The following is a 27,455-nucleotide window of genomic DNA, read 5'->3' on the forward strand; positions in this document are numbered from 1 at the left end:
AAAGAAGCTTTTACAGTTCAGGGATTATATATTTTTAGCAAGCTGTATGTGATATAATCCAACAAGATAGCTGTATTTTTCTGAACTTAAATACTTATTCTGTTTCTGTTAGCAGGCAATATCACAATATAAAACTTGCAAGTTACACAGAGGAAAGAATATGAGAACATGGTAGGGCAAGAAGATTTTTATCCCATCATTGATAGGTCTTACAGAAGAAAATAGGTTTAAACTTCTCTAGATTTCTAAATTTGTGACAAAATAGGTCAGATTTCTTAAGGCCTTCAGTACTTTTCAGCATGCAGTGCTAAGTAAAAATGGGCTCTTAAATGCCTTTTAACAACAGAACTTTCATTCAGGCCTTTGTGTGTGGTTTGTAGCAGTACAGAGCTTGAAACCATGATCTTGTTCCCTTTAAGTGTTGGATTAAGTTGTCTCAATAGCAGTTGTCCCTGTGTAGCAGTGTCCCATTTACTGGCAGCAAGTAAAAATATTTTACTGCCTTTTACAGGACATGAAGTACAGTAATTTGTGGAGTCTGCATCTTTTAGTCAAGTATCACTTGTATATGAATACTTAATTTTAGAAACTTAAAGTAAAGACGTGGTGGCTGGGGAGAGTCTACAGTACACAGGCAGGGTTATATTTATGAGGTTTCTTCATGAATTCCTCCTGTTCTCCTCTGCTGGAACTATCTGGTAATCATAAGGAATATCAACCATAGGACACAAGATCACAGAACCAATGGGCAGCCTGGTTAAGTGTATTATAGGAGCTCTGAATTCAGGAAGTTTTTGGGCAATGCTGTCAGGCATGTAGCATGACTCTTGAAGTGTTCTGCACAGGCCCAGGAGTTGGATGTGATAATCCTTGTTGTTCCCTTCCAATTCAGTATATTTTATTATTCTATGATATGTATTATGCAAATTTTGGTGAAGAGAGGACTTCTAACAGCAGAGTGAACTGAGTGTCTCTTGAAGCTGCTGCCTGGGACCAGACAGGGGTTTGAAGAACACAAGAAGCCACAAGAAGCATTTGAAAATGTCTAGATACTTCTTCAAGCTTTCTCACTTATTTCTGCATTCTCATTCAAGTTTTTTACTTCTCTGAAAAAAAATATGTGTAGTATAGTCTAGTCAAAGTATGTGCTCAGACTGAAGTGTGAACAACTTATGATTTTTCATTTTGTTTTTATTGACATGAGATTTTTTCTTAATATATTTCCCTTGTATTTCCATAGATGTTTGTTTCAAGAGCATTTTTTAAAAAATGAAGTATACCCTTTTTTTTTCCTGTCTGTAAAAAAGTCTCAATTCTATTTTTACAGCACTAATATCACCTGTGAAGAAGAGGTCATCAGTGATCAATATATTACGGCTCTAGCAGCACAAACCAAACCATCACCATGAAACACTTCCTGAGGTAACTGTTCTGTATTTTCTCAAAAGTGTTGAATTATTCTAATTACTTTTGTGCTGCAGTGAGCTAAGTGGTTAAACTGTTACAAGTATTACAGAAGGTGTAAACTAGTTTATACTAGACTGCTTTCTGTTCACCTAGATTTCACTATTTAATTAAAGCTATTTTAATTTAAATTTTCTTTTGCAGTTCTTTATAGAAGCAAAGAATGTGGAACTGTCTTGTGGGATTGGAGCAGTGATGTATCAAATCAGTAGTGCCTGATAAGTCAGGGGAAAAGAGAAGAAATAGTAACATAGAACAGTGCTTGGAAAATGGCAGGTTTTTTCCTTCCTGCTCTTGTCCACTGTCTGGATTTTTGGAGTACTGTTTGTGAAAGCAGAGATGCTTGCTGAAGATGTGTAAGTGTTTTTGAAGCTGATCATGCTCAGTCTGCAGGAGAAATGTCAATTACTTGCTCCCACATATGACTTACAGTTGTTCCTCTATAAACTAATTATAGAATGGGGGACTTGCAGACAACAGATGTAGGTGCAGAAAGCCCATGCTGTATTTGTTCTGTAGTCGGTGAAGGGAGTTGAGCACTTCTCAAAACTAATACAGATCAAGAGCTCATTTGTGTATAAACCAAAGAAATCATATTCTGTCTGTATGGGAGGAACCTTTTCAAGAGGACTAAAACATATGCTTCTGTATAGAGCATCTGTCACTATATTTTTCTCCCTTTTTAGACTGTTTATAGCAAAGAAGCTTACACACTATGGATATCAGCATCATTACTTCTAGGTTGATCATCTGTAATGATTTTGCTGCCAAGACAGACATAGCTTAAGCATTTCTGTGGAGTGTTTGGGCCAACTTCTTCATGCATCTTGAACCAGCTGCAAAAGGGCTCTGTAAGAAGGACATAGACAGATCAAAAGTATAAAGCAACTATTTGTTTGCTAACATCCACATAACACAGCCAAGGCTGAATTGAGCCTTAATTTAAACATTAGGGTGCTCACCACCTGATAGGCACCAGCCACGAGGGAAAAAATTGACCCTTGCAGCTTGTGGCCCAGGTCCTGGGTGGTCATAAGTCTTCCACCAATTCCATTTGTACTGGTCCAGTGACCTAAAAGTTCACAATTAGCTTGACTAACATCCCTGCACTGCTTTTTCCCTTTACAATTTTGTAACACCTCATGTCAGAGCCTTTGTTCTGGAATCCTGCTAATTATTTCCTTCTCAACATTCCTGCCCTCTATAATTTTTACCTTTATTCTCTCTACAAACTTGTTCAGCAGCCTGACCCAAGGTCACAAGTTGATGTCATTTGGGATTTGGTTCATGAGTTCCTCATAAAGTGAACTCTACCATCCTGTGAGAAGGGTGGGAGCCTCTGGCTGGGATCGCAGAGGGTGTTACACTTGACCCCATAACATAAAGTAACTTTGCTCCCTCCTGATGGAGAAGCTGAGCTGTTAACAACTTCTAAGCTGCCAGCTCCCTTCCTGTTAAACTACCTGTTCTGCTCACCTTTGCTCTCCTGGCCCCTTGATGATTTTTTCCATGTTGGAGAAAGAGTGCTGTTTTGAATATGTGGGTTCCTGAGGCTATCATGGGGAAGCTACCTTCTACTTCTCTTTATGTTTTTCCTGAAGTCAGTGAATCCTAAAAGGCTTGAAATGTCTCGGTGGTGCTAGATTCTCTTAAGTAGTCAAGGTAAAACAGTCTTCTGAAAAACAGTAGTCTTCTGAAAAACAGTTGCCTATCTAAACAGGACAGTCTGAGACTTTGTTATGGAAAGTCCAGTATTCCAAATGCTGAACAGAAATTTGGATTAAGGGATTGGGGGGGAGGAGAGTACAGAGCACCAAAAATATGAACACAGTGTTGAAATAGGAAAGCTATTACTATTTACTTACAAGCATCTGGATTTTCTTATATTATGTTAAACCTTTAACATGAACTGATAAGAGTACTATCCTCCCCATATTCTGTAAATATAGAAGAAAGCCAGAGAGATTAAGAAGCAAAAATCCTCCAAGGAAAGCACTTACTGGTCATAATGAGTTCTGCTCTATGTGTTGCAACCTGCAGTTGCAGGTTTGTGTGATGGGGAGTAAGTGAAGTGTGGAACTGCAGGGACATATATGTGCAAGACAAGGTTATTAAGCCTTCCACCTTGGAAATGGGTTGGAAAGTAAGTTAATATATATTGTGTCCCCATGTTTGTCTGTTACCAATAGCACCACCACATGGGAGTTTAAATCGTCCTTAATTGTTTGAGAAGATCAATGCAGGGTTGAAATGTGGAATTCTGATTGCAGAGACTCCTCAGTGGCATGGTGTTCTCCTTGTTGCACAGCGTGCAACAAACACCAGAATAGCTAATGCTGATGGCATAGATTATCTCTGTGTTTAAAACAAATTACTTAAGTCTGCACAAACTCAAGTCAGTTTGTTGATTGCAATGTGGAAGTTGCCATGAAACAGACATCAAGAGGAACAGGGCTTTCATCTCTGAAGGTATGATAACCTTGACTTTGCTAAGTGGTGGCAATATTTTACCTGTAGCAACTTCATGCAGCAGATATTCACTTGGAGGCCTGAGGAGGACTTTGAAGAGTGGATTTCAAATCCAGCTTGTTGTTTAGTGAGGTTGAAAGACAGCTCTGGAAATCTTCAAGTCCTTTCCCATTGCTCAGAGCAGGGTCAGCTATAGCAGGTTGCACAGGGCTGCATCCAGGCACATTTTGAGCACCTGTAAGGATGGAGATTCTGCAGCCTCCCTGAAAAACCTGCTCCATTTCTTTAGAATCATAGAATTCCTTAGATCCTTTTAAGCTCATTCAATCCAAGCATTAGCTCAGCATAATCAAGTGTACCACTAAACCATATCAACTGAATGCCACATCTATGTTTCCTTTAAATATCTCCAGGCATGGCGATTTCACCACCTCCTTGGGCAGCCTGTTTCAATGCTTGACAATCATTTTTATGAAGAAATTTTTAATGATTTTGAATCTAAACCTTTCCTGGCACAAAATGAAGAACAAATTCATATCAGAATGAATTCTGATATTAATTGTTTCTGACATCTGAAATATTACTTATGAAAAAATAAAACTGTTTCTCGGTTAAATACTTAATCTTTCAGGGCTTTTTCATTTTGTTGTAAAGGGGTTCTGAGAAGTCTGTCAGCAACACTTCTACTTTGACTGTAATTTATCTTAAACATCTGAAATAATAACAACTTGGAGAACCAACTGTAGCAGACAGGTTTTTTTCAGTAAATCCTAGAAATCTGACACCTTCTCTTGTTCTACTGCAAAGCAAACTGTAAGCTCTAGCAGATTTTAAGTGTACTGGAGTCATCAGATAAAATGAAAATCAAATCAGCAAACAGCAAGAGCAGTGAATGTGTGGAAAGCTGCTATTAAAAACTATTCATATGCCTTCCCTAGTTGCCACAGTGAGTTGCTCCTATGTCTAAATGGGGAGATAAGGTGGATTTCAGTTGTCAAGTTTGCAAAGGCACAGAATGAAAGCAATATCTTTTGTTTTAAAGGAGGTAGTAGCAGGTCTGCCAATGGTAGAAATGGTGATTGGTACCTCACTCCTTAGCTGACCTTGTATACACAAAGTAAATTATGCACATAAACCAAAGATAGTCAAGTTAATGAGCTCTTAACAGGGTTGTATCACTTGCTTACTCACCCATTTGGACAGCTTATCAGCCATGACTAGTGTGTCCTTGACTTCTCAAACAGTAATTAGAATTCTCAGAAAGGACATACTGATGTGTAATGCACGCTTTTCTGAGATCCATATGTCCTTCAGGAAAAATAGTTGTATAAAAATCGTCAGTATCCATAGGACCTAAAACACGACACACAGGAAAGAAAATTATGTGTAAGTATGCTCAGTGACTTTTATTTCATTCTCTTAAACAATTTGTTTGGGGGGGATTGCGGTTTTTTGGGTTTTTTTTTTTTTTGTTTGTTTGTTTTAGATTTAGGTCTAGGATTTTGGGTTTTGGATTTGTTTTGTGTTTGGGGGTATTTTGATAGGGCTGGACATTTTGGCTTTTTTAGATTTGTTTGTTTTTGTGGTTTTCTTTGGTTTTGGTTTGGTTTGATTTGGTTTTTCCCTTGTTTCAGGAGTTTGCTTGCTTTCCCCCCAGTTTTAAGTCCAGTAAATAGCATTGAGTATCTAGATGAAGCTTTCATTTTCCCCAGAGTACCTATGTTTGTTACTAGCTCTGAAAATACTAAGGTTCTCAAATTACTGAAGGAGGGAATAACCACCTTCTATTTTCTTAGTTTCAGAAATGTTGCAAAGTAATTAATCTCTACTTCCCTTCAGGAAGTACTTCATGTTGCATTAGACATACATCTTGATATTTAGGTGAACAGATTACACAGGAAAGAGCGTCACAGAAATATTAGGCAACTTCAGAAAGTTTTGGAGAGTTTTGCTTCTGACAGTTTATCATGGAGAAGGCTGTGCTTATCTCCTAGAGATAGTCACTTTAAAATAAAAAGCCAGATTTAATGAAAATGTGGTGTCATACTGTCATTGGAGAGAGATGTAAATTCTAATAGCCATTGCATTTGCCATTTTAATCACACTCTCCCAGCATCAGCTGGGCTAGTCAAGGGCAAGCCTGGAAACCCCTTGTTGAAAACCACTTATGTCCTTCCCTTTGCAGTGCTGGGGTGTGAAGCAACGTGCTCCATGCTCTTGGCTGGTTGCTGCCACGTGCTTTCTTTCCCCAGGCAGAGCAGCATGTGCTGTGGAAAATAGAAGCGCTGTCTCTGCTGCAGCAGTACTCTTACTTTGTGCTTGCTTTGGCTCTACATTTCTCCCTGTCTTGCAAGGATCTGAGAAATTGTAGAAACCCCTTTCTTCGTCTTCTTTGTCATGGAAGAGAGCTCTCCAGAATCTCTTGAGCCCCATTATTGCTGATAGAGATTGGTTGCTTGATTGGTTTTTGTCATGCAGCATCCTTGGCAAGGGAGCTGAATCTTGATTTGACATCGTATTACACACATTTGTTGTTTTTTTGGTTTTTTTTACTCGAATAAATGTTCATATGAACAGTTTTCATGCTTGTGTAAACACAAATATGCAGGTCTATACAGCTGCTTGGAGTACAGGAGGGGAAAGGAACTTGGATTGAAATAGGAAAGAGTAGAGTGTGAGTCCCTGAGGAACACCTTCATTTCTGTAATACTTCTGTTCTTAGACCTCACCTCTGAGGATTTGAAATAATGCTGTACATGACCACATGAACTATTTTCTGTTCTATAGAGAGTGATGAGGTCCCCCCTGAGCCTCCTTTTCTCCAGCCTCCTTTTCTCTTCTGTGCTGAGAAACCTGCAAAGGCAAGCAGGTGGGGAAAAACCCACAAAATTAACAAAGAAGGATAACAAACTAAAGAAAAACAAAACAAAACAAAACAAAACAAAACCAAAAAAAAAAAAAAGAAACCAGAAAAAAAAAACACAGAGGAGACTGAGTGGAGAGGAGGTTTGGAATTTAAAATAAACCAGAAATTAATGCCACTGTGCCACAGTCAAAACACATGGCTGTGCTTTTTTGGGGGGGGTTCCCGTTCATGATACTCTGTGTTTTGTTTTACAGTGCATAGGGACTAACATAAAACTTGCCTTGCATAATCACTAATGTGCTTTTATTACAGGATTTCTGCAAGCAAGAATTCCCTTTTATAAACTGCTTGTGATACTTTTTATGTCTTTCATGTTACAAATGGAAGGTTCCAACTATTGTAAGCTTGAGGTAGAAGAGTGATAGAAAACTGAAGGTACCCCACAAAGGCTAACTTTCTTCTATAAGCTACCTAGTCAAAATTAGTGTGTGTTTGGTATATTAGTAATAGCTACTAAGCATATTTTAGTGACTCACAGAGGTGGTGTTTGTGTGCTGTAGTGTCTTGTTTTTAGTAGATGCATTTTTATTAGTCTTTGTGCAAACCCCAGCCAAAGCAGAACTTTAGTGGAGAAAGTGATTGCAATTATGTGGTCACAGCTCTATCCCATTTAGAGTTTTTCCTTCAACTTGCAGATCTGTCATTGACCTTAAGGCAAAAATATGTAATTCAAATGCACCTGATACCTTCCCACCTCTAAGTCCCCAAAACTTATCCACAACACACAGTATTCAATTATCAACAATATAGTACTCAAAATGTTTTTTAATGGAACGGATTGTTGTGTTTTAGCATTGGACACAACTAAGTATAGGCATGAACTTTCTTAAAGCACATGTGGTTTTTACAGAAGCTATCTTGCTCATTAGAAGGAAATCTTACATGGACTGTTAACATGAAGTTAAGTGAGTCTTTCCTCTCATCTTCCATATAAATGAGCTCTCTGTATTATTTTCCTTTAAAAGGGATCTAACATTTGGAAACAAAGCAGACCAAAAGAAAGCCACTCTAATTTCTACTACAACTATATGATGAAAATTCAGGACTTTGTTTTACCATACTCCACCTTCCAGTTTGGTGTTTTCCTGTGCTTTTAGCCCAACTACAGAGCTGAGTTGTGCTGATGAAACTAAGGAATGGCTATAGGTTTTGTTTGAATTCCTCTTCTTGGTCTAGTGGAAGGTATCCCTGTCCATGACAGGGGGGTTTGGAGCAAGATGATCTTTAAGGTCCCTTCCAGCCCAAATCATTCTGTGTTGATTCTGTTATTCTATTTCTGACTGTTGGAAACTTAAAGAATGGCTACTTGACTCGTGATGGCCTTGCCTCCTGATACCTGGTGTTGTTCTTAATACTGAAGGCAATAACCTGCTGTGAAGCACAAATTAACTCCTCACAGTAGTGTGTTCTGGCATGTCTTGAGTCGATGTCAGCACCTGAAACTTTTTTCTTGTCTAAAACTTGGTTCTGTCATGAGACTGATTCCTCATTCTTTAGGTGTCAATTTGTTTCTAAAATAGAGGCTTCCTGCTGAATAAAACCAAGGAGGTTTTCTGCATGCAGGCATTTGGGAGTACTAAGTGAATTAACTGAAAGTCTGAAGATAAAGTGGATGCTTTTAAAGCATTTTAAATACTTGTGTGGATGTTTTCCATTTAGACATAAAATGTCTTTAGTTCCCATAGCTTAATCCCCCTTCAAAGATGATTAAGCTGAAGCCAACATAAAGCAGATTAAACTCCTGTGTGGACATTAACATGCCTTAATTCATCTTCCCTTCCTTGAACATCCTTCTACACCATGCCCTTCAGGAAGTTTTTAGGAAGTGATGGAGCTCTTCAAGCTTTACATACATATATATACATATTTATAACTGATTTGAGTATCTGGAATTCAGTGTTTTGAAATAATCACTGCAGTCTGTTGAAAAGGATAATAGAGTTTCCTAAGAAATAACTGTCCTTTGAAGGCATCAACAGTAGAAAATAATGGGCTAATGATGAATATGCATACACACAGGCTTAGAATGTACCAAATTATTTGTGAATATTTATTGGCAAGCTAGCATATCAAAGTTGTATTGATGTTTTCATATAACATAATCACCGAATGTGATCACAGAGAGGCTGAGATAGGAAGACACCTGTAGACATCATCTAGTCCATCCCCCTGTTCTAGCAGAACCACCTGTAGCCAAGGGTCATGCCCAAATGGCAATGTTCCTACTGCTAGTTCTTTGCAATTTGTCTTTTATGAGATGTGTTTCTGAACCCAGGGACTGTGGGTGGATCCATATGCTGGATCCATCCTCTTCATCCAGGAGGTTGACAGATAGTTGGGTGATGTGGCAGGATCTGTGCCATCATAACCATAGAAACAAAAAAGATAAATTATTTCCAAATAAATTGTTTCCCATTAAAATATGGGTTTGGTGTGTGTTATGTAATTGTGGTAGCAATATGTGGGCTTTGGTAGCAGCTTCATTGCTAACCAAATTTAAAATCTAGTGTTTTTCATGTATGCAGCCTTTTCCAGGCTTTTGTAGGATCCCAGTTGAGCCTGGAAGGGACCTTAGCAGGTTTCCAGTTCAACCTCCCTCTCACAGCAGGGTTAGCACCAAGGTCAGACTGGGCTGCTCAGGGCTTCTTCCAGTCAAGGATTAAAAAACTGACAAAGGAGACTGCACAGCCTCTCTGGGCAACCTGACTGTCCTCGAGGGAAAAAGCTTCTCCTTGCAAGGCTGATTCTCTTGTGTTTCAGCTTAGGGCTGCTGTCCCTTGTCTACTGGCCCTGCAGGATGGTTGAGAGCCCAGCTCTGTTTCCTTCAGTAGCTTCCCACAAGCACTGGGGGCTGCTGTTAGATCCCTCTGGATCTTTGCTGCAGGTGGAACAAGGCTATTGAGGATTTTTTGCAGAATTTCTTGCAGGACAATGGACACTTGTAACAGATGCGCAATCCAGCCTTCATGGAGACAGAATAATCAGCAAGGTCAGAGTGTCCTTGAGGGCAAGAAAAGAAGAAGAGCTAACTAAGAAGAAAAACAAGTCCAGGATGTGAAGCAAGATAGTGGGGCAGAGTAGACGACCAGAGCACGACATGTGAAGATCAGAAGTAATCCCATCAGCTTTTAACATTAGACGTGTGAACAGTTAGGGCTAGCCAATCGTGTATTAGCTTAAGGCGCGTGAACAGTAGAACACAGTATAAATACAGTCTTTTGTGCAATAAATTGACTTCACTTGATCATATTGATCATGGCGTGATGTCCCGTTTCTGATCCTCCACATTCTGGTGAGCCCAAAGTGATACTGTCAAGGGGCCCAAGGACGGCTATTTTGATTCGGCATGAAGAGTCGGCGACAGCCCTCAGAGAGCGGAGAAGCCAGTCAAAAGTATCCCCGCTGTCCCGGTGGGACATGGAGAAGGACTCCAAGGAGAGACAAAGTGAATTCGCCCTGATCAGGTGAGCAGCCGGAGAGGAGATGGGGTCGGACCATGAGAGAGATAGGGTCCAGAAACTCCTCCAACATATCTTCTCTAAGAGAGGGCAGAAATATGATGCCTCCACTCTGAAAGGACTTACTCACTGGGCTTGGGACCACAACCTCATATCAGGAGCACAGGTCGCCTTTGAGGTCCCATCATGGGAAGCCGTGGACCGTATGCTGTGGGATAATGTTGCATTGGGGGGTAGTGAGGTGAAGGAGGCATCCAAATATCCTACCTTGTGGAAAAATATAATAGAAGTGTTGCGGACTATGAAAGCAGAGAGAAAGGCTGTTGCAGCAGCCTGTGCAGCCTTTGCCCCAGAATCAGATTCAAAACCCCAGGTGCTTCCAGTCCAGCAACTGTTTTCCACGACCTTAGACATTCCCACACACGGTCCATGAACCCCCGTCTGGTTTCAGTTCCTGAATTGGGCGCTACCGGAACTGGGTCCCCAGTTCAGAGGGAGAGTGAGGAAACTACCTCCCTTGGAGGTTTGAGCTGCTGACCCAAGAATAAAGATACTCAGGAAAAGGGGGCAGCTGGTGATGAAGTGTTAAAAGTAGTGCACTCATTATCTGAAGATGAGGCTGAAGAAGAAAAGACAGAGTCAGGATTTGCCTTGGTAGAAAAGGACTTAAAAGCTTTGGTAAATAATTTGCAAAAGTTAGTAATTCAACAAAGTGATCAAGTCACTTCCCAAAAGGGCTATTCTTTTGAAAGGAGGGAACTGCCAGCTATTTTAAACTCCGAAAGAGCTCTTGATGAACGGAGAGGGAGGCGGATACCCCCCTCGACCACGTCAGATCGGGAGTTAGAGCTAGACCCTGATATAGAAGCCGCACAAAAGAGGAAGTGGAAAGGAGTTATAACTTCAGCAATAATAGAGGGGTCTTTTTCCCTTGGTACTATAGAAGCCTTCCCTGTGGTAGCCCAAGCCACAGGGCGAGGATGGGAGCCATTTGATTGGAAGATATTAGAAAAATTGAAAAGCACCCTTACACAATATGGCTTGAAATCTCAATTAGCACAATCGTTATTAAAATTTATTTTTACAGCAGATACTTTAATTCCAGCTGATGTTCAAACCTTGGTTGGATTAATCATGCCCCCTCACCAGCAAATTCAGTTTTATAAGAATTGGGAAGGGGCGTGTAAAAAAGAGGGAGCAAGACCTCGGGCTCAAGGGGACCCATTGTTCAGAATCACAGCTCAGCAATTATTAGGAGAAGGTCCCTGGTTCACAGCAACCGCCCAAGCCCAAAGTATTGATGAAGTTTTGCATCTAAGCCAACAACTTGCATACAACTCAATCCTTGCATTGCCGGATCGGCTGCATACTCAGGCTTTTACACAGATACGTAAGGGAGGAAATGAGGACTTTGATAAATTCGTAGACCGCTTGCACAGAGCCATCTATGATCACCCCGACCTGGATCTGGATACAAAGCAGAAGCTGTTTAAGATGCTTGCCTTTGACAATGCTAATGACAAGACTCGGCAGAATTTAGGCACGTTGCAAAAGGGAGCAGAAGTTGTTGACATGCTAGAATTAATGACCAGAACCACAGAGAGACAAAGAGCTGCATGAGTGGCTCAACCCCCTCTGGAGGACTTTACGCACTCCAATTAGCAACTCCTGGAAGCGCTGGAATGGACATGGAAACCACAGTAGACCTTACCATCACTGACTCTGCAGTACATCTGGTGGAGACTAATATAAAGGAATTTGCTGGATTCCGGCTAAGTGGGTGAAACCTTATTTAAAGTCATACCTGCCATCTAATGCTCTGTCCAGAAGCAGAACGTCGGTGACAACACCGACTTCAGACGCAGTTGAACCCGATACTTCAGCATCCGACGATTGAACAACAATTGAACTTTCTTCCACGGCTATTAGCAGATGCGGGCCAACTACCTGGACCTGGGCTAGCGGTAACTAGTAACGACAGCTTGCCACCACTTCCAATACAGGTTTTAAACCAAATCGAACAAGCTCGTCCCGTTCATGGCTATTCTTGCAAACCATGGATCAAGGTCCAATGTGTTAAATGCAAACTGCAGTGGTGGCAACAAGTCTGTCAGGAAAATAATCTTTTTACAGCTTGCAAGAAAAAGCAAAAATTTAGCTCTACTAATTTAGCTTGCAATAGATGTCTTAGTATACTTAATATGCTGAATGTTGAGCACGCACTAGCAATATTTTTAGGGCCTAGTCATAGAAGACAACCTTCCCCCTCACCCTTTAGAGGGGTATTTTTACAATGTTAGAATTTTAGCCAAGATTTATCCCTTATTGAAACACAGGCCCTCATGCAATTGAGGTGACTGGCATGTTGGGCAGGGAAACAGATTAACATTACATCCATGGTGCTAAATGAACTCACCGCTGATGTTGATAGCATGCGTCCTGCTGTGTTGCAGCATATGGCCGCCATAGATTTTTTATTGTTAGCACAAGGGCATGGGTGTAAAGATTTTGAAGGAATGTGTTGCATGAACCTTTCTGATCACTCTGAATCAAGTCACAAGAAACTTTCACAACTTAAAGAAAACATGAAAAGGCTTACAGTTGTTGATAACCCTTTTGATGAATGGCTAAAATCTTGGGGCATTACTGGCTGGCTTAAAGACTTAGTCCGCTTCAGCATTATGGTGCTTTGCATTATTTTAGCAATTTTGCTTATTGTACCCTGTTTATTACAATGTGTACAAAGGATAACTGAACGTGCCATTAATTCAGTCTGGCTTGTGCAAAAACAAGAAAAGGGAATTGTTGAGGATTTTTTGCAGAATTTCTTGCAGGACAACGGACACTTGTAACAGATGCGCAATCCAGCCTTCATGGAGACAGAATAATCAGCAAGGTCAGAGTGTCCTTGAGGGCAAGAAAAGAAGAAGAGCTAACTAAGAAGAAAAACAAGTCCAGGATGTGAAGCAAGATAGTGGGGCAGAGTAGACGACCAGAGCACGACACGTGAAGATCAGAAGTAATCCCATCATCTTTTAACATTAGACGCGTGAACAGTTAGGGCTAGCCAATCGTGTATTAGCTTAAGGCGCGTGAACAGTAGAACACAGTATAAATACAGTCTTTTGTGCAATAAATTGACTTCATTTGATCATATTGATCATGGCGTGATGTCCTGTTTCTGATCCTCTGCACAAGCCCAGCTCTCCCACCCTCTCTGCACAGGGTTTGTGCTCCAACCCTACCATCTTCACTGAAATACATCCAGTTTGTCGAAGTCTTTCTTCTGTTACTGGGACTCAAAACTAGTTGCAGTAGCTACATAAGGGCTGGCTTACTGTCAGTTCTGTACTTTGAGAAATTGTGCTGCATCACTGCTATGTAACAGCTCATCTTGGGAAGAACTGGCAGTCCTCAAGACAGGTTCTCAAACACCTTTTCTTCTGCAAGGAGAGAAGATTTGATTGCCTTAATTTTCCTTCTTAGGGACATGACATGAATGCTGTCAGGATGTCAAGTTTGTCAGGATAACCAAGCATTCTGCTTGGAGCAGGTGGTTGATGAGGCAAAACTAAGCTAGGTTGTAATGTCTTCCTGGATTCTCAGCATCCATTGTAGCAGGGTGAGCTGTACTCCTTTCTCATGTAGTCCTGTCTGCCCAAAGCATTCTAGCTGTAGTGCTTTTGTGGGGGGTGTTTTGTTGGCTAATACTAAATAGCACAATTTAACATTTACTGGCATAAATATTTGTAGTGTGATTGCTGCTTTTGCTCTGAAGGTGCCCTTAGACAATAGGAATTTGGGGTAAGGAAGTACTTTCTGTTTGGGTAGTGAACATGTTGAAACAAGCTCTGCTCCAGAGTCTTATTTTCAAACTTCTTTTGCCAGGATGTTTGTCCAGGTATGCCTGTACTTCTACTGCAAATGCTTGTGGCGCTGCCTGAAATTCGTGGTCAGGAAACTAACAGGTCAATGTGAATTGCAAAGGATCTGTTACAATACCAAACCTGGAGCTGCCAGAACTATGAAAATAGGTAACTGCAATATACTTAGTTCTGCATGCCTTTGTAACTTTCTGCATATGCTGAAAATTGTATATCGTTACTAGAAATAAGTTATGACATTGATCCAATATAAACATGCTTGTCTGACATGATGCTTTTGAATACTGTTCCCTTACAGAGGCATCCCTGAAAGGTTCAAAAAGTAAGGTGAGTGAAAGATCTCATTATTCACCTTTTCTATGACGTCCTGTGCTGTTGGTTTGTTCAGTCTGCTGTTTGCTCACCCCAAAAAGTCACTTTAAGGTTTGAGATGACTTAACATTTTCCACTGAAGAGGGTCTTGTGTCTGCAATAGCAGTTGATCTTATGAAGTTGGGTAGAGTGTCCTGTGTTCCAAGGATGGGCCCACTGTGGCACTGATGGAATCAACAATTTGCCATGGTGGAGCTCATGAGAGTGAAGTGTTGTAATTTAGGGGTTCTTGGTTTGATTCCTCATACTGTCTTACAATATCTGTAATCTGCAGTCAGTTGCTTGCAAGTTTAGAAAAGAAAAGTCAGGTTTTTCTCTGGAAAGCAACTTTCCCAACTTCGTTCTCTCTTTTCCTCTTAAATACATTGATGGAGAAGATCCTCTTTCACTTCATCCTTTTACTGTACCGGTGGTTGTGCTAACCTAAGTTGTTCCCTAAGTCATTTGTGTGTATGTTAAATAATGTCCTTCAGCCTTTAAATTTTCTGTCACAAGAGTCAGTGATGTTGAAAACCTTGCCTCAGCGTTAAGAAAAATGAAGTCATTTAGCTCTTAGTTCAGCATAGTAGCTCCAAATGTATTTCTAGCACAAACAGAAAGGCAAAATCTTATTTTAAAACTTGTATTTAAGCAATTGTGAAGTTTTGAGACAAAACACAAGAAAATTCAGCCTTTTAAATTTTCAGATGTCATGTTGGTTTTTGAATACTGAACTACTAGGGGCATTTCTACAAATAACAATTACATATGAAAGAAAGGAAAGAATGATTTTCTGTGTTACTGCAGCATATTGGGAGAGGGAATGTCAAATGAAGGCTGTCAATTCCAGTGTAATTAGGTGGATGGTCTGAAGCTGCTTCTTGATCTGCACTGAGGCCTTTGATCATCTTCAGTGACAGCCACCACAACAATGCGATAAACTGACTGTGAGGGTGAAGGGACTCAAGTTTCTACAGGGCAAGTGGTCTGAAATGAGTCAGTAGGGTTGAATAATTTGGAAAGATATGTACAGGTGTTGAGTTGAGTCTTCTGGGCTCTTAATGCAGAAGCTTTCAGGTATCAAATTTACCACTGTTAACTTCTGTTGAGTAATAGCTTCTGTAGGAATTAATATGTGTTTAAAACCTCTTTTTAGCGGCTGCAAACATCAGTAAATGTTCACCCTGATGCTATTGAAAAAACAATAGATGACATCATGGAGCTGAAAAGGATTAATCCAGATATAAATCCACAGTAAGTTCATAGTTTCCTTACAGAGCAAGTGGGAATTACTGCTTTCCTCAGTTCTTGGGTCCACGGAGAACTTGTTCTCTATAGTTATTGTGGTGCAGAAGTCAAAGATGAATTCTGTCTTTCAGCATAAAATTCTAATTTTAGCTTTGCTGTCAAAAAACTGATGTAAAAAGGAATTATTTTTTATGGTGACTTAATAAGCAAGTCCTGAGTCTTTTATCTACCTGATTCTGTCTTAGCATATTGTCAATGCATGGATTTATGGGGGTTACTTCCCCACCACCAAACCACAGGTCCTGGCAGGGACAGTGATGGCTTCTTAGAAAGGCTGTATGCTGCCTTTTGAGTAGGGAAGAAACCATCTTGTTTAGCTGATACAGATGTATGCTGGTTTGCATTTTAAAACTGCCTTTAATTATCCAAACAGAAGTTTTAATGATACAACTGATATTTAATATTGTAAGAAGAGATTGACAACCAACCATTAAATTTACAAGTGTGTATTTCAAGAGTAGGTGATGATAACACTTTTATGGTTGCCTTCCTTTCAGTTCCTAGCTTAAGGCACAAGGTGTCTAGGTAAGGAATCAGTAGGAGGAAAGATGAGAGCTGTATTATCCAGGTGATCTGACGTCCACTCCTCTTCCCAAGCTTGAAGTTGGTATACATAATTAAAAATGGACATCCATAAATTGATAGCTGCTTTTCTTTAATTGGTCAGTAGCATCAAAAAGTAAGGTGGTCTCAAGATCTTGCTGCAACAACAAAACCCAAAAGCTAAGTTGGAAAATTATAAATTTTTTGTCTCATTACAGGAATCTCCCTCCTAGCCCATCTCCCATTAAAAAGGCCTCTAATTGGTAGTCTTAAAATGAGGCTTCACTGCTCATAAAGGAAATAGAATACACTGCATCTTGCTAACTTGAGAGACAGCTCTTGCTGACCACAGCCCCAAGAATTGAAAAATGGTGACCCAACCATTAAAGAGAGGAAGAAAATAAGAGAAACAAAACAAAGAGAACCCCTCATTCTCATAGGTGAGAAGCCTGTGAATTTTTTCTGGAAGTGAGCACAGGCCGGACCCAGCCCACATGCTCTTCAAAGGGAGGGTGAAGAAAGACCAGCCGCTTCAAGCGGATGTGAGGCCTTTCTGAGAGGCTGCCATCTGAGGAGGGTGTCACAGCACTGGTACTCTTGTGTTGCACAGGATGCTGATTGCTGAAATTCAGAAAACAAAAACCCCAGCAATGGCAAAATTAGTGAAGGTGATGTATGAGGAAAAACTGCAGGATGTAAATGTGCACAGCTCAGAGCCTGGATTGTGGACATCAGTAACTGCAATGTTTAGTAATCAGAATGATCAAAGTACTCGCTTCTCAGTGTTGGACCCTTGGGTAACTGGGTGGAATGATTTCAGGAGAAAACAAGTAATTAATTATTATTTTGTATAACACCAGAGATCACCCTCTGATTCCCCTCATGGCATACCTTTGGTCTCTGAAGAAATGCTCTCCTTCAGAAGAGAGAGAGAGAGCAGACATGCAAATGACTTCTCCTTGCTTGAAATCAGGACCCTGAACATTAGGTTACATTTTTAGTGATCTGGTCTTTCTAGTACATGAAGAGACCCCACAGGAGAGCTAGAGAGCATGTAGTGACAGGACAAGAGGGAATGAATTAAAATTGAAAGAGAGTAGGCTTAGATTAGATGTTAGGAGGAAATCCTTTATGGTGAGGGTGGTGGAACAGGTTGCCCAGAGAAGTTGTGGATGACCCATCCTTGGAAGTGTTCAAGATGAGGTTAAGTGGGGCTCTGAACAGCCTGATCTAGTGGAAGGAGTCCCTGCCCATGGTAAGGGGCTTAGAACTAGACAAACTTTAAGGTCCCTTCCAACCCAAACCATTCTGTGAATCTGTGATAATATTTTTTTAAAATACCACACAGAGGGAGAAAATAACCCAAACAAAAAAAAAAAAAAAAAAAAAAAAAATCACCTAAATTATTTTTTTTTATCCAGTTGGAAGATAAATGCTTAATTGTTTTTAGACTAGAATGCTTGCATTCAGTATTTTACTGCATTTGAGTCTCTCATCTCCTTTTCCCCTTGCACTCCCTCCTGTTTGGTAAAATATCTTCTTAAAGCAGTGAGGAATGGGGGCCTGAAATGTGCAAGATGAAGTCACATACATAGATACACACTCTGCCACAAAATTGGTCCTTATATTGAATTAATCATATTTCTGCTAAACTTTACACATCTGAAATAGAAATTTGAGCAAAAGCAGGTCAGCTGCTTCTTTAGACATGATTAAGGAAAATCCAATGCCTTGCCTTCTCTTGAACATAAAACACCTGTATCCAAACAATCTTGTTTAGAAGTTCTGGCCTTGTGTTGGATAGCAGAGACTTGAAATTTCCTGGGGTAAGGACAAGGGGACATGTGTCATACTGTATGTGTTTCTGCAAATCTGTATGCCATCATTTTTGTTAATGTGGCATCTTTGCAGAGCTGAACTAGCATGCCAGGGCTGCTTGCACTGACTGTTCTTGAAGGCTGTGGGCTGCTGTGATCTAAAGAGGAGAAGGCATCCCGCAGTAATTTTCCTTTATCAACGCCTCTCAGCTAAGTGTGTATCTTTAGCAGTAGGAGCAAGCAGGTTGAATAACCTGGTGCTGACGTGCAGTCTACACTAACTATGGAAGCAGACATAGAATCACAGAAAGGCTTGGGTTGGGAGGGAGCTTAACTATGATCTAGTTCCCTTGCTCCAGTTTTGGACTTGCCTCCATCTGGTGGAGCACCTGGAATTGAGTATGGTGGCAGTGCAAGCCCAGGTACGTTGCTCCTGTGCTCTGAGAACAGCCACAGCCAGCACCAGGATGGCAAGGAGGAGGTGTGGGACATCAGCACCTCACCCACATCCTGTGTTTGGCAAGAACAATAAAGCATTAATGAAAAGGAAAGGGGGGAATCTGACTGCCACCCCCTCACCCAAATAACATTGTGTGGAGCTTTTGACTGCCTTTACATAAAGTGCAAAAATGGTTTACTTTGAATGTGTTGTGTACCTTGTATCTTAAAAACATGTATTTTTTAATATAAAATTACTCTGCTTTGCCACAGCCTGTGTTCTGCTGCTCTAAACTGAGGCTATAAAGAAGTTAAAAACATTATGGCTGTGATTTAGTGATACTCTACAGCAATTCACAGTCTGTCAGGCTTTTCAGCTTTCTTTGAAATGCAGCCTTTCTGTAAAATTGGAGGCTATAGCTAGTGAAGCATGTTAAAAAAAAAAGAAAAAACCAAAAATCCCTCAAAAAAGAAACAGCAAAGAATGGAAAATACTGTGGAAGCTTTCCTGTCTCAAAGGGTTATAGCTTCAAATGGGATAAAATTGCAGCATGAGAAATGGATTAATACTGACCTCTCTGATTCTGTAGATTAACCGTGGAATCATTTAAGTTAGAAAAGGTTTAAAAAAAAGTCCAACAGTTAACCCAGCACTGCCAAATGCACCACTAATCTGTTTCCCTAAGTGCCACATCTACATGTCTTTTAGATACCTCCAGGGATGGTGACACTACTTCTTTCCTGCAGCCTGTTTCAGGGCTTGACAACACTTTTGGTTAAGGAAATTCTCCCTAATATCCAACTTAAACATTTTCTGGGGCAACTTGAGGCCATTTCCTCTTGTCCTATCACTTGTTACCTGGGAGAAGAGATCAACCCACACCAGGCTACACCCTCCTGTTAGCGAGTTGTAGAGAGTGATGAGGTCTCCCCTGAGCCTCGTTTTCTCCAGTCTAAACACCCCCAGCTCCCTCAGCTGCTCCTCACAGGACTTGTGCTCCAGACCCTTCTCCAGCTCTGTTACCCTTCTCTGGACACGCTCCAGCCCCTCAATGTCTTTCTTGTAATGGGGGACTCAGTGCTTTGCCTTGCTGAATCTCATACAATTGGCCCATGGTCCATGGATCCAGCCAGCCCAGATTCCCCTACAGGGTCTTCCTGCCCTCCAGCAGATGAACACTCTCATCCAACTTGGTATCAGCTGCAAACTGACTGAGAGTGCACTTGATCCTCTCATCCAGGTCATTGATAAAGATATTAATCAGAACTGGTCCCAAACTGATCCCTGGAGAATGGCACTAGTGACCAGCCCCCACCTGGATGTAACTGCATTCCCTACCACCCTCAGACAGTTTTTTACCCAGTGAACAGTGCACCTACCCAAGCCATGAGCAGCCAGCTCCAGTAGAATGCTGAGGAAAACAGTGTCAAAAGCCTTAGTAAAGTTCAGGAAGAAAACATCCACATCCTTTCCCTCATCCTAGGCAGGTCACCTTGCCATAGGGGGAGATCAGTTTAGACAAGAAGGACTTGCCTCAAAAGATAAGCAGTGAAAACCCTTATGTTCAGAAAATTTAAGAGTATTACAGAATAAACAAAATGTTTCAGTGTATCAAGCACGACGGGCAAGGAACCTGTGCAGCTTAATATCAGTGCAGCCTGTGTTCCACAGAGAAATAGGGGTGCACACTTAGCTTGCCCTCCAAATTCATACTAGATTTTCAATATTTTTAGACACTATTAGATATTAAAGGGCTTATTCCCATATATAAGCAAATATTTCTATGAGCATGGCAGTTGCATACTGCATGACTTATATTTTGTATTATAAAATCTTAATGTAAAGCTGTTGTTTAGTGCAGAGTTGTTTTGTTTTTTTTTTTTTTTTTTTTTTTTTTTTGAGTTTGGGTTAGGGTTTTTGAGGGTAGTTATTTCATGTGTGTTGGGTTTGGTTTTTTGATGATGCACCAGAAAATGTAAAAAGGAAACACAAAAATCTGCATTATAATGAAAAGAGAACCATTGTGATGATTCTTAACATGAGACAAAAGCCAAATCTGCCTAGAGGCAGATCTTTGAAACTATATTACTTCAGGGTTTTGGCTTCTTTGTGCTAGCTTTAGTGGCACAGAAGCAAAACAATTATTTTTAGCTTTTTGCTGAATTTTCTTTCCCCCCTCAGCCTTTTTCTAGTTCATATCTCTGATCCCAGGGAATTGTTTGAGAAGCTGTCATTGGAATGAAGAGAAAGATTCAGTACTGTGCTTGTTATAGGCATTCAATGCTGCTGTGTATAGTTATAATGTGATTTCAATGTGAAAAATCACTGTTCACGGTTTTAAAAAATCCCAGATATTATCATCTAAGGAAGGCACTAAATGAGACTATGCCCTTCATAATGCCTTCTTTAATGTAATATTGATCTCTTGGAAATTACCCTGTTGCAACTGAAGTGTTAGACTATCAGTTCATGGATGTCATGTGTATTGGCCGTGTGCATACACGGCAGTGCTGTTTCATGGCTGTACGTGATTGAGTTGGAATATTTTGCTCCCCCCACCCTCAGGTTGGGAGTGTCTCTTCAGGCATGCCTGCTGCAGATTGTGGGCTACAGAAATCTCATTGCAGAGGTCGAGAAGCTTCGCCGAGAGCCGTACGATTCGGAGAATCCACAACATGAGGAAATGCTGCTGAAGGTAGGCACTGAAGAGGTGCTTAGAGGGCATCCTTTATTCATGTCAGCTCCCAAGTCTGCTTCATAAACCTCTGTGAAACATCAAGAGCTGTTGTCACGTTCCCCCATCTTGTACCTGTTTTAGGATAAGACTACACAGCATTATAATCTGGTCTGGATGGTGTAACACCTGCCAAGCAAGCAGCTCACTCCCTGGCTGATAAATGCATTTCCCTTGGCTGGACTATATCTAGGCACTGGATAACGCAGGTCTTAGAGCACAGAGCTGTTATCTGCAGTGAGCTCTGGAAAAGTAGCTTTATGTCCTACTTCATTACACCTTTCTCCAACACAAGAAGGGTATTTTTCTCTATTAGCCAAATTACAAATTTGTTTCTTCAATGTCTTGTATTTTTGAGGGCAATGTCTATGTGTACCAATGGCAAAAATCTATTTTTTATTATGTGGAATGGAAGAGTGGGAGTTCACTTACACATTTATACTTGCCAAATGTATTTTCAAGTGGAAACAAAATGAAACTATTCTTTAGATAACACATGCAGAGTTAGGAAAACCATAACAATTGGGTTTTACTTCCTTCATGCTTTCAAGAAAGCCTTGCACTGGAGCAGATAATAAAAGCAATTTTTCTATTCTGAAGCCATAAGCAGTGGAAGAGCTAGAGGGTTCTTATATTAGAAAGAAATTGATGAAAAAATAAAGATTCTGGAAAAGAGTCTAATAGCAAGCCCTGATCCTGATCCTGGTTTAACCGTAGCTATTGCAAGATGCTTCAGAGAAATGCCAAGAAACACAGAATAAGTGATAGTGAGCTTATTGGCTATAAGAAAAATGCCTTCTTAGAGAATTTTCAGAGTTCTTATAAAAACATACTACCTGTTTGATTGGGGGGTTTTCTTTTTCAATTTAAGACAAAAATACTGAAGACTTTAATGATACCAGATGATGATGAAGATGTCTTCCATGCTGTAGATTGCAGTGCAAAGCTTTGCACAAGTTACAGTGAGAGCTTCTGGAAATTTTACCATAATTGGTCTTCCAAAAATTCCAGTAGGCATATTATACAAGGGCTGTCAGATGCAAGTATCTACTTCTAAAAATGCCTCAGATGGTCAGGGTTCCTGTTGGAGTCTGGAAAGCTGCCTTTAAGGTTTGCCCGCTGATGGGAGGTGGGAGTCTCCCCAAGGAATGATCCAAATCCTGAGCTGCCCTGAAGGAGTGTTCTAACCATCAGGTAGACTCGGGCAGATAGACTCCTCTTGTCCAAGTCCTGCCCCTGTGCAGCCAAATGCACAAAGTTATGGGAGTAGAGTGACTTTTAACTAAAGAGACACACAGATTTACCCATTGAAGAAGCCTGTGTCTTGCAGGTGAGAAATCCAGGTGGTAACCTACAGCATTGGTCCCTGAAAATACCAGGCACCTCACTGCAGATTAAAGAGGGCCTTTGGCTCCAGGAAAGCATCCTTAAATACCCCAAATACATAATACCCCAAAAAGCATCTACATTGCCCAGAGAGCAAGCAGGGTCTGGGGATGGGATCATAGGTGAGAAGAACTAATGAGCTGACTGTAGTCTCCCCACACCATCCAGCCTATGAGGGCAAGGTCCTGAGAATCATGTCAGCAATGATGTGTGGTCATGGAAGTGCTTTAAAAACATAATTGCATGAGCATAAAAGCAGAATGGAAACTGAGCATTTGTCTGAGGAGAGATTAAACAGTGCAGTTTGTGCAACATTATGCAAAGTCAGAATGTTGAGAAAAGTATCAGTTTCACCTAAGTATTAGCACTTGTTTACAGCAGATGTTGTACTTTTGCAAATGTCAAATGGAAATATGTCCAAGGGTTGAATTCATTTTCCAATCCTTGCTGTGGAAGAATAGTCTGGTTGGTTTTCATTCCTTCTAGATACTCTGCTAAGTGATCTCTGCAATGGGCAATTCAGGTTCCTAATGGCTATCATTTATTCATGTTTACCAGGAGAGCACTTTACGAATGAGAGAAAGATTAACTTAATGTGATTGTACTAATGATTAATACTGTATTTACTGCTGATGGATGAACAGTGGTTTAAGCAATGATGCTTTATGCAGTCATTACAAAGTGAAATCATTAAAGTTTTAACCTTCCCAAGGCACTTAATTTTAAATGCAGTTAGAATAGTAAAATTAAAACAATTTCTGGTTTTATTTGGGAAATGTGCACACAGTTCTTTCCCTTTGGTAGGCTTTGTCTAAGTGATTTTCTTGAGGGTGTACTCACCAATTCATGACTGGTGATTAATGCACTTTCTTAATTTTAAATTCTGATTTCTTAGTTCACTTCAGAAAGGGTGAGTTTGTAATATGGCACATGAGGTGTGCATAAAGGTATGTATTTGTCATATGTCAATTTAGGCTGCTTTTAGGATCATAGCAACATGATATTTAGGCACTAAAGTTGCTGGACCAGTGCAGTTAAATGAATTTATTCCACCTTATGATCTGGCTCGTTAAATCACTTCAGACATTTCTTTATGTGAGATCAATGAATGATCCTTCCCTTAGTTAAAATATGATGGTGCACATGCTATCCTTGTATGGATTCTTTTTTTATGTTCTCCAATTTGCTTTTCAACACTGTGGTAGCCAAGTCAGGTCTCTTGATTTATAACCTTTGCAGAGACTTGCAAAAGATGCCAGAGAAAAGATTGCTGCAGAGCCTCAGGGACTCAAAGCTGCTCTGCTGCTCTGTCAGTGATTTACAACTAAATTCCAGCCCATTCCTGTCTCTGTGCTTATGAAGGCAGACACCACCTCGATGCACAAAGCATGAGCAAAACAGGTCTTTGTGTGAGATATTAGAGCAGCTGTGATAAGGTTAGAAGGGCCTTGTAGGGCTGAAATGTCTGCAATACTTCAGAGCAGTTTGGGATTTCCCCCCACAGACACACATCCAGAGGAACTTAATTTGATTTTGTGTTTGGGTTGCTGGGATAGCAATGCAGTTATGTTACTGCAGTTGTCTGTTCAGTGATCAGAATTTAGCTTGGTTTAAAAAGAGGAAAAAAAAAAGCTCTACTGTGTGGAAACTTAATTATGTTTTACCTGTAATCTTCCTAGTTGTGGAAGTGCTTGAAGCCGAATTCGCCACTGAAAGCTCGGATTTCGAAGCAGTGGTGTGAAATTGGTTTCCAAGGTGACGATCCTAAAACAGACTTTAGAGGAATGGGTCTTCTGGGCTTATATAACTTGGTGTAAGTATGTCCCTCTGCAGATGGGTTTACGTGTGTCTGAAGTCATGAAAAGCAGCATTACTTGCAGATTTTAGCAAATCTGTGGGAATAATTTATAAAAGTGCTAGGGACTTAATATTAAGCAAATGAAAGAATTTATTTGCTAGCTGTATTTTTGGAGTGTTTCTCTTCTCAAAGGGGTCTCCTTTCTTTCAGTATTCCTAATTCAACCTTGTAATACCACTTGCTAAGCCCTTTTTTTAGTTTCTCTGTGACACAGCAAGTTAGCACTCTCGTCCTACCAGAAAGAAGTGTAAAGTATATTTTCACCAGTATCTAGATATCCTTAAACAAAATGCCCTGGAAGTATGTAGGTGGGAGGGTTATGTTACTGCTCAGCTGCTTTCTTTGGGATTTTCATGCTGAATTCTTAAGCAAAACACTTGATATGCAGCCGCCAATGGCAGACTTAGGTAGTTTGACTACTGCTTCAATTTCTGTCCCTATTCAGGCAGTGAGTTTACATCACTTTTTCCTTTTAACTCATGCACACCAGGTGTTAATGCCATAGCTGTGCTTTGTAATTTGGGAATTGACTAATGCCTGTTGTTTTTTCCAGCCCTTGTATTTGCTGCATGCGGTTACATAACTTAGAAACATTTGGTAAAATAACTTCTCCTTATGAGGTGAAAAATAAGTATTTTCTGCTTTTACAGATTGAAGGACATAAATCATCCTCTGTCCGTATGTTGTTCTCTAGTAAATCTCAGCTGAGAATCTGGACTCTTGACTCTGGCTTTGAACTTCCATTTGAAATTAATCCCTACCATGTATTTAATTTCTTAGTCTTCTGTGATGACTCTTATCTTGCTTAATGAATCTGCCAGATCAAGAAGCCTGAACTGCTTTCTCTTGAGCTCAGCACCTGACATGCTCCAGTCATAAACAACTGATTTTTATAGGGTGGGTAGAAAGGAGACTCCGGTAATGCACATTCACTAAACTCATATAGGAGTGCACTTGGAGGCTGCTTTAATCTTCCAGTTTGGGGGTCTGAGTGGCAGTTTAATGAGTTTAACACATCAGATGCTACTCATACTCATGCTACTGTGTGACACATGCCTTTAAAAAAGTGTGTATAGATAGCTTAGTATGATTTCAGATGCTTTTTTTGGTTTTGTTTTTTTAAAACAATTCACCCTGAACATATATGTTTGCAGGTATTTTGCTGAATGGGACACTGAGATAGCTCAGCAAGTTCTCACTGATTCTCTTCACCCTAAATACAGGTAATGGTTGAGACCAGAAACAATAGCTTGAGAGAGCGCTCTGCTGGCTCTCTTTGAGGAAGGGGGCTGGGTTTTTTCTCTTTGTTAGGCATATCCTTGGGTATTGCCATACACTGTCTGTTTTAAAGTACTGATCCTGAAAGTTGATCAGGTGCAAGAGGCAAACTTGTATTCTGAATCTTGGAAATAGTTAAATTTAGTGTTAAATGTTTTCACTTCTGATTTTAAATTATTTTTGTGTTTTATTTACATTTATTTTAATTTGTTTGTGTTTTTCCATATAAAGGGAAGTCACTAAGAAGGAACTAAGGTATTTTTTTTTCTTTTTTCTAAGTTTTCTGAGACATGTAAATAAAGATTGAACTACAGTTTGGTGTGTTATAAAGTCTTTGTTGCAACACTGGGAGAGCAATATTCTTTCCTCTAGAGTTGATCCAAACTGGGCAGTGGAACACTGAGTACATATGAACATGCTTATATATCAAAAATGAAATCCACCTTGCTTGATATACTTAAAGTGACTGACTTGATAATCATAAGTAGTCTAGGCCAAATATTTATTAGCAGAGCTGAAAAGCCCCTTTATTTATATTCACATACTCTCTCTACCTTGACTAATGATGGTTCCAATGTGGCTACTCCATTGACCTGACTGTTGAGAGATCAGCTACTTTCAAGTGTCACAAACTGTTGTAGATAATTTGTCAATAAGAGACTCCATAATTATTGGGGAGTGGAGGCCACTTAGCCAGTTACACAGAAATCAGTTGCCTTAAAAGACATTTTTCTTCTGCCAGGAATGTTAGATATCCATAAAACTGGTTCACACCTAAATCCTGAAGCTTTTGATCTCCTCAGGGTTCTTGTTTTTTTTTTTTTTTGTTGAGTTCCTAATGGTAATTCTGTGACAAAAAGCCCTTGGAACATATTAGTGTGCTTCATTTGCATGTTTGATTACCAAGGGCAGTCTTGGAGTGCAGTGTGAGCATGTGCAATTTCTATGCCTAGACAGAGCACTCAGTAGAAGACAGATGCTGCATGTGGTGCCCATGGTGAACTTCTTGATACAATTGCTTAGCAGCTGTGCTGTTTTCTGATGGGATCATGATCAATGGATTTTCTATCTCAGTTGAACTCTTTCACTTGACCTATCCTATGTGTGCCACTCTTATTATTCAGTCTTTACTTGGGGTTTTCTAACTGGTGTTACACCACAGCCTACAAAGATGGTTCAGATTTTAGAGGATGAGCAAAGAATCGTGTATTCCTGTATGCAAAGCTATTTAGGAACGTCAGCTCCTAAATGTCCTCATGCACATCAGCTAGTAACCCTCAGGTTACAATGGGTATGAATCTGTTACCATCTTAAGTAAATAATAACAATTTTTATATAGTATATTTACATGAAACTTAGGGAATTGTTTTTAGTGTAATATATACTTATTGAAGTTCAAGAATAGTCTAAGAACAGTCTGAGAACAATGCTTTCACACATAGCTGTCTATAATTTGGGACCTAAAACTTGCAAACTTGGATTTGCCTTACTAGGCCAAAACTCCCACAGCCATGTCAATGTTGTAGGCCCCTGGTTAGGT

General features: G+C 40.2%; 1 protein-coding gene across 3 annotated transcripts in view; it reads left to right on the plus strand.

Moving 5' to 3' along the window:
• The window catches only part of ELMOD1 (ELMO domain containing 1), a 46,468-nt gene that overhangs the window by 14,156 nt on the left and 4,857 nt on the right, over positions 1–27,455 (plus strand). For 2 of the 3 annotated variants that reach the window (XM_053971807.1, XM_053971806.1), the window contains 8 exons: positions 1,328–1,422; positions 14,206–14,351; positions 14,500–14,528; positions 15,709–15,806; positions 21,225–21,354; positions 24,459–24,592; positions 25,792–25,860; positions 26,147–26,170. In XM_053971807.1, the coding sequence (XP_053827782.1) occupies positions 1,406–1,422; positions 14,206–14,351; positions 14,500–14,528; positions 15,709–15,806; positions 21,225–21,354; positions 24,459–24,592; positions 25,792–25,860; positions 26,147–26,170 (647 nt within the window). In that variant the 5' untranslated portion in view covers positions 1,328–1,405. The remainder of the gene's footprint in view (positions 1–1,327; positions 1,423–14,205; positions 14,352–14,499; positions 14,529–15,708; positions 15,807–21,224; positions 21,355–24,458; positions 24,593–25,791; positions 25,861–26,146; positions 26,171–27,455) is intronic. The other variant, XM_053971809.1, reaches the window with a different exon arrangement.

This window comes from Vidua macroura, chromosome 2, assembly GCF_024509145.1.
Source record: "Vidua macroura isolate BioBank_ID:100142 chromosome 2, ASM2450914v1, whole genome shotgun sequence".
In the NCBI taxonomy this organism is placed as follows: domain Eukaryota; kingdom Metazoa; phylum Chordata; class Aves; order Passeriformes; family Viduidae; genus Vidua; species Vidua macroura.